The following is a 7,752-nucleotide window of genomic DNA, read 5'->3' as shown; positions in this document are numbered from 1 at the left end:
TAGGGAAAGGGGGCATGTTTACAGTTGTGTGTCTATGCACATATATTAAATAATGTCGAGTTTCACCCAAAAGCAAGCTGTCTCATGATTCCCTTAGTGAAGCCACATCATAATAAGGCCTTTTTGATAGTTACCAAGCTCCCTTGAAAAGCATCCAAGATGAACCCATCTTATACTAAATCTTCCTTGATAAGGGAACCCAGTATCCCAGCTAGTGAGTAAGATAATGTGTGCATAGGTATAAGTTCTACAATCATATTTATCAAAGAAAGCATAGTGATCTAATGTATTTTTCACTGGAAGGTGCAAGGGTTTAATTTTGTGGATTCTGTTTACTAGAAAAATAGTCTAGGGTCATTGTATGTGATCCTTCTGTCTCCACCTTTTTAGAGGTAACAGAAATTAACTGGATTTTGTTTTGGAGACTGCATTCCTTTAAATAATCCTCTAATTTTTGAAATGTTCCACTACCAGGGCTCTTAAGAGGAGATACTTTTATTTCATCTTAAAAAAATAATTGATTTCAAATATATATTTATATTCATTTTTCCTAATGCTTAAAAAATTAACATCTACAAAGTTGTAGGATTGCTATTTTTAAAACTACTATCTGGGGGTATGTATAAAGAATGTTTTATCCTTTTATTTACAGAATGGATGAGTATTGAGTGGTATCAATTCACAGGGTATTGTTTTGCATTGTTAATTTTTCTTCTTTTCAAGACTTTTTTGAAAAGGTCACATGTTTGGATTTTTAAATACCAAATCATAGAAATAACTTTCACAATTCTGAGGTGCCATATGCATCTTTAAAAATATCTGACAGGTGGAAAAAATACATTCTTTTCTTTGGAAAACTATGTTTTAACCTCTAATCATTTTTTACTTCTCCATTCTCCCCCTTCTTCTCCTATTTCCTTACTAAAAAAGATATTTTGAATAAAAACAGAAAATTATTTTTGCTTTCACACCATTAAATATGGTTAAGTATTATTTTTCCTTTTGAGCCCATGGAATCTTTTTATGGGAGAGAGAGATACTGCTGTGAAGGACCGAGAGAAACTGAGGCCAAAGCTGCTTCTCCTACAAAGGACTTGGTTGAGAATTGGGTGGTAACAACCTCCATACAAAGAATGTCCCAGGCAGAGGCACCAACATCCCCTGAATTTTAATGAAAATGTCATGTTAATGATATAACAAGGTTGATAAGGAGGTCATCATAAAAGCCAACTAGGCCCTGGTTATATATTAAGACAAAGAAAAGAGGCAGTAAAGGAAACGTGTCTCATAAATATGTGTAAAAATATGTAGTCAGTAATACATAGTAAAATACTGATAGAGAGGGGTCTATATGTATATATTTGTAGAAGTAGTATCTCCTAAAATATCCGCTTATGGTTCCATTAGAGAATGGAGAATACACTGTTAGTTGGTTTCTGTGTGCTTTAGTAAGAAAACGTATAACTTTTTAATCAATTCAAATTTTTTCATAGGATACTGAAAGAGAAAGAGATTAGGTGGTATGAATGGAAATAGAACCAGTGGGTTTAAGACTATGGCTTTTGTGCTTGTCGATACATCTCTATAAAATCAGTATTACTTATAAAGAGAGATAGGCCCACGAGTATGCACACAACATGTAGCATATTTCATAAACAACACTCACATGTGTATGGTGCACTGTGCAACTGTAAATGATTAGACAACCTGCAAAACTGATAATCATTACTTTTTAAAATAACTAAATAATTTTGCTTTGTCTAACAAAAAACTTCAGAGTATAAATTGAAGAGAGTTTTACTATTGGAAAATTATACGTAAATTTCTTTTCTGTTACTAAAAATACATCTACAAAAAAAGTTGGTTAAGGCATGTGTGTACATACAAAGCTTTAAAATATAACTGCTTCTGATTTAGTAAATTACTCCTCAGCCATCACTACAGGTAACTGTCCCTTATTTTATTTAGGGTCTTTGATAAAATAATAGAGGTGAAATTGTATGTAGGAGTGGGAAGAAGAGTAATACATCAAACTTTTACTCCAAATGTCTCCATGTAATATATTTTTCTTCCTCCAAAACTCAGATAGGAATGGACAGAATTCAGCCTTACTGGGAAACACTAAGTGGACAAGAGTTTACCCAAGTTTATGGGCCTTGGAAGAGCCTTAAGAAGTAGAGCACTTCTCCTTGCATATAGTCATCTTTCCATTCCTCATCAGGGGAATGGGGCAGGAGAATGGGGGCTCACCTACCAGAAGATCATCGGCTGGGAATGGGGAAGAAGAGGAAGGGGGGTGGTTGCAGCTAGTTGAGATGAAAGCCTCAGCGAAGATCTGGGCCCAGTTTCAAGAGGAGCAGTTCCAGAGAAGGGTCTAACTGCTGGACTAGAGTGAGACACACTCCTTTTGGAGAACATTAATAAGACTTCACCTCCTGAAATGAACACCCTGCCCCAGCAGCCTTCCCCAATATTCCGGGTGTGTTTTGCATGATCGTGGGTGTGATAACAAGCCACGCTGTGTGAGTGTATGAAAGGCCAAAAGTCAGTGAGAGAAAATCAAAAATTAATACAATGACTAATGATTTCTAACCTGAAGCAAAGCACATGCAATGCTCACCCGGAACCTGCCTCTGTTTAAATGCTTCACTTCACACACCACACAATAAAGCCAGGAGAAGAAGACAGATTTTTTTTTTTGGAAAAATGTTTTATTTAAACCTTTTTAATCTTTTACAACAATAAAATATTGCGTCAATATAAACCCCTTGACTAAAACTGTTCACATCAAATATTACAGCGAATTGTTTTACTTTTGACACCCAACTCATATTTGAAAGTTTCCTTTTAAACACAATGCAGAATTTATTGAAAATAAATAATTGCTGGCAATTGCAATAGGCAATTTGAATAAAATAGTTGAAAAAGCAACTCTTAATGAAAATAGCGTTTATTATACATCGGTTACTACATGAATAAACTAAATGATCTTTCTTTAAATTAATAACTTCAAAAATGTTTTATACAAAACTGTACAATTATAAAGTCGGCAGAAATATTTGGGTTAACTCAGGTTTGAATCATAGCGCTTAACTGCAAAGAAAATATATTGAAACAAACAAAGAAAACCCTAACAGTTGTAAAACATGAACTCCTTGTGGGGGAAAAAAATCCCAGAACTGAAACACAACTACCAACAGAATGCAGAAGCTTGGCAAAATAAGAAAAAGGATCCGGGATTTTAATTAACACATGCTCTTCGACCGACAGCTGGGGGATACAGTGTGGTGGACCGGGGCCCTGGCAGCCCTTACTAGCGCATCCTCAAAAAGCGGCCATAGGCTTTCAGTTCCTTATAGGTAGTTTGAAGCTTTGTCTACCGCAGCTGCGTCTGGAGGTCGGGCCAGGCGGCGGGCCCGGGTTTACGGAGCCCCCAGCCAGGTCTGGCGAGCAGCGTCTGAGTGTTTGGGTGCATGTCCGGCCCAGCAATGTGTGCTCCTTGGGAATGAGGTGAGCCTCCGGACCTGGCAAGTGAACATGAGAGCTAGCAATAAAGCCACAGCAACTGCATAATTTTTGGATATCTACACAGACTAGCGAAATTTTTTGTAGTTTTTTTTTTTGTAAATAGTAATACGATACACACAGCTATCTACACACACACGTTTGCACGCGCACGCACACACGCACAGAGACACATACACACAGAGAGATATAAAAAGAAGAAGAAGAGGGAAAAAAACCCAGCCACCCAGGCACTCGCTAGCTAGCTCAATCTTCGCTGTGGGCTTCTACCAGCTGTGCTTGTTGGAGGCGCGGAGATGGCTCCCCATGAGCCCACTCAGAGACAGCCGTATATACGGGAGAGGAGGTGGTACGCGGCTAGACCAGAATCCCTGTGACCTTTGCCAATTATTTCATTGTCCTTCTGCACAGAGCAGAGAACGCCGGTCCACCACCCCCTCGCCATCCTTCCCAGAGGGTTTCTCACTCACGGAACAGGCAGTGAACTGGAGGTGAAACAAACTGGAAAGCGTTGACCCAGTCTGGCGCCAGCGTCTCCAGGTCGGGTCGTCGTCTCCAGCTAAAGCAATCCGGTGTGAAGGCAAAGTCTTTTGCCTAGAAAGGCCAAGGTGGGATCGAGCTGGCAGTCGGCCTGGCAAGGCGCGGGGCGGGTGGAGAGCTCCGAGTGCAGGCATTAAGGACTTCGGGAGGTGAGGAGCACTCTTCATTCCTCAGGACGACTTCTTTCGCCCAGCGCAGCTGCGGAATCCTTCCAGGGAACCCAGATGCGCTGTGGAAGCCTGTGGGGGCTCCACAGTTGCGGGAAGGAGGGCAGAAAGCTTCGAAATCGCCTCTCCTCCTTCGTACTAGTTTGCAAAGAGAATCGGCTGCCTACTCTGCCTACCCTAGGCACTCGGCTACCCCCCGGAAAAAAAAAAATGTATGTGTGTGTGTGTGTATATATATATGTATATACATATATATATATATATACACACACACACACACACACATATATATATATATATACACACACACACATATATATGTATGTATCTCCAATATCATCAACAAACTCTCCACTGTATCCTCTCTTCTCCATACAGATTTGGGATAGGGGATCGGTGGATGGGTAGGCATCTCTCCCCCTCTTCCTTTTCTAAGCAATTAAAAAACCATCAGCTCAATGAAGGGATAATAATAGCAATAATAATATGGAGTGGTCGATTAGATACAAATTGTCTCACAAATATTGTGTACAGCTTAGAGTAAAACACCGCAGACATTTAGAAACGCTATAGAAGTTTTAAAAAATGCAAAACTAGTCTATTGTAAAACAGATTTCACCTGAAATACAGCTGCTATAACCAAGGCGCTGAAAGGTTATTCAGAGGCACACATCTGTCTTTCCACCCCCTCCCCCATCCCTACCCCACCCCCAAGTTACCCCACTCCTTTCTCTTCCTAGAGAGGAGCGACCAAAAACAAAACAAAACAAAAACAAAAACAACAAAAAACCTTACTCAAAGTAAACAATATATATTGATCAGCAGAAAAGGTTGGAGGGAGCTGTTGCCTGGCAGAGGGGATATGAGGTCCCCGCCTGGACCGCTTAAGGCAACTGTGTATCCGCGTTGAGAAGCCTGAATGCGTGTGTGTGTTTTCTTTCTTAATATGTTAGAGTACCCTGTTTAAAAAAAAATAAAAATTGGAGGGAGGGGGAAAAGAAAGAACGAACAACAAAAAAGAGAGACAGAGAGCTAGAGAAATAGCAATTAAAAAGCTGGAGTAAAAGGAAGAGAGTGGAAGAGAAAGAGAAATCCGCGCTGCTCCCAGTGCGGCTGGTTGCTTCCTCTCTTCCTGCAGTCAGAGATCGTGGCAGGACGTGTCTGTTTTCACCGTGTGCGTGTGAGAATAAACCTCATGTGGCTGCTGATCCCCTGGTGGAGTCATTCTTTTCTCTTTCTGTCTTCGATTACAGAACCAGACACGCACCACTTCTTTCTCCAACTGGAGGCTGTCTGCCAGCGAGGAAATCTCCTGCGCGGCAGGCTTGGGACACTTAAGGAAATGCGTCTCCAGTACGCCCTTGACACTCACCTCGATAGAGGTTCGCTTCTTGCGCTTGCGGCCCTGCGCCGCGATCTTGTCAATGCTGGTCGGACTCCCTGTGGACGAATCAGCCTCCTCCAGCCACTTGTTCAGCAGCGGCTTCAGCTTGCACATGTTCTTGAAGCTCAGTTGTAAGGCCTCGAACCTGCAGATGGTGGTCTGAGAGAAGACGTTGCCGTACAGTGTGCCCAGCGCCAGCCCCACGTCAGCCTGCGTGAAGCCCAACTTGATTCTTCTTTGTTTGAACTGTTTGGCGAACTGTTCCAACTCATCCGAGGTTGGTGTCTCCTCGTCCGAGTGGTCCTGGCAGTGGTGCGAACCTAGGTCGCCGTGGTCTGGGGGTTCCCGGAGCACTGGGTGTAAGCTCTGCGTGGAGGCAGAGGCCGGCGGTGGAGTGAGCCCGCCGTGCTCCAGCATGCCGCTCACCGTGAAGCCCGGCTGCGAGTACACGTTAAGGGGTTGGCTGCTCGACGTGATGGACGGATTCGGAGCCGGGCTCGCCCCCCAAGCATTCGGGTGGTTAGTGTGCTGAGAGTGGTGGGCGACGTGCGGAGAGCGGTGATGGATGATTGCGCCCAACTGTAGGTCTTCGCGCCCAGGCTTCACGTCTTGCTGTTCCAGGGGGCTGGTGGCCAGTGTGGAAGACCATGGGCCTCCATCGCTCAGACTGGTCACCCAGTGATGCCCGAGGGGATGCCCATTGCTAGGAACTCCCTGCAAGTAATCACTTTGGAGAAGTTTCTGAGGGTTTCGGAAAGGACTCCCCTGCTGCATGCCCGCAGAGTCTGCATGGACCATAGAACTGGAACTGAGAATGCTGTAGGGATTCGAGGCAGCTGTGGCCATGGTCCGTGAGGATCCCCTACTAGTTATAATGTGGCAAAGGGAGCAGATTCAGCCTTTGACATCTATGGTACAGGGGAGCCAAAGCCGCGAAAGCAAGTTACCGGCACCCGCCGAGGCCAATTGCAGCGCGGCTCGGCCTGGCCTTCCGCGGACTCGGCCAATGGCGGCACGGGAGGCCGGGCTAGCTTTCCAAATTAGGCTGGCGAAGCTCGAGAGTTTCTGTGAGACCCAAGCAGGAAGTGAATCAATCTTTCGGCTCCATTGGCTGCCTAGTGCTGAGTGACAGGAGCTCATTTGGTTAACCCTTCCCCCCACCTCCCACCGCTCTCGGACATCGAGGATGTTAGCAGAGGAGGGGGAAGGATGAGAGGGATGTGCGTTCGTGTGTGTGTGTGTGTGTGTGTGTGTGTGTGTGTGTGTGTGTGTGTGTGTGTGTGTTTGGTGGGGGATAGGGGTGAGGCGGCAAACTGGTTTTAGAACTTTTTAGGTTATTTAGATTAACCTAAATAAAGAAGAATATTAAGAAAACAATATAACCAGTTTCAGTGTCTTATAGATTTTAGCGGATAGGGATTTTCCTCAGATTAATGTGGCGTTCTCGGTTAGTTGTGTGAGGGGGAGTGAAAAACAAAACGCCACTGCAAACTTTGAGCAAAGGAACGTCTTCGATAGGACCCTAAATCTGTGAGACTGAAGCCCATGATTCCAATAAGAGCTATTTCAATGTGTTTAATTTCATTTTATCATTTATAAGAAACTCGATACCAAGGTCAGAAAGCATCTAAGAGAGATGCCCAGATCCTTCTGAAAAGATTGATTTAGGGCATGAAGCACTGGAAAATTCTGAGAAAGTATTGTAAAATCTAATGTGATACTGGAAAAATCCAGTTATTTTGAAGTTTGTCTCCCAATTCAGTTGGTTAATTGGTAGATTTGAGGTTTGTTTTTTTGTTTTTTTACTGCTCCGTGTCAGCTCCCATCAGAGGTCCCACAAATTTTGTCAGGGGCAAGTCTTGCTGAAGTGGGTAACCCTCCTATGCACTCACCCCAAACACTCAGCGAACCCATTCTCAGTAGGTACACAGAATATTCATGACTACCTGCTCCCAGTGATGTCCCCTAGGAAAATTGGTTTTAACACACACTTCTTCAACCCACCACCAATTCCACATAAGTTGAAGAAAATGGGAATCATTTAGTGTGCCATGGAAATTCAGAGAGAGAGAGAGATGACTGGAGGGCTGTTTGGCATTAAGTACCGCCTCCCCCAAACCCAACGCCCCCCTCCCC

The 7,752-nt window shown here is 43.6% G+C and overlaps 1 protein-coding gene across 1 annotated transcript; it reads right to left on the bottom strand.

Moving 5' to 3' along the window:
* Positions 1–5,226: 5,226 nt before the first annotated feature.
* On the bottom strand, positions 5,227–6,520 carry POU3F4 (POU class 3 homeobox 4). The gene has a single exon (XM_007451499.1). It carries the CDS (start codon positions 6,460–6,462, stop codon positions 5,371–5,373), a length of 1,092 nt encoding a protein of 363 aa, XP_007451561.1. The 5' UTR covers positions 6,463–6,520; the 3' UTR covers positions 5,227–5,370.
* Between the last annotated feature and the right edge of the window lie 1,232 nt (positions 6,521–7,752).

The sequence above is a fragment of the Lipotes vexillifer genome, unplaced genomic scaffold (assembly GCF_000442215.2).
Source record: "Lipotes vexillifer unplaced genomic scaffold, Lipotes_vexillifer_v1.1 scaffold267, whole genome shotgun sequence".
NCBI classification, from domain to species: Eukaryota; Metazoa; Chordata; class Mammalia; order Artiodactyla; family Lipotidae; genus Lipotes; species Lipotes vexillifer.
This window is presented reverse-complemented; position numbering and strand designations above follow the sequence as displayed.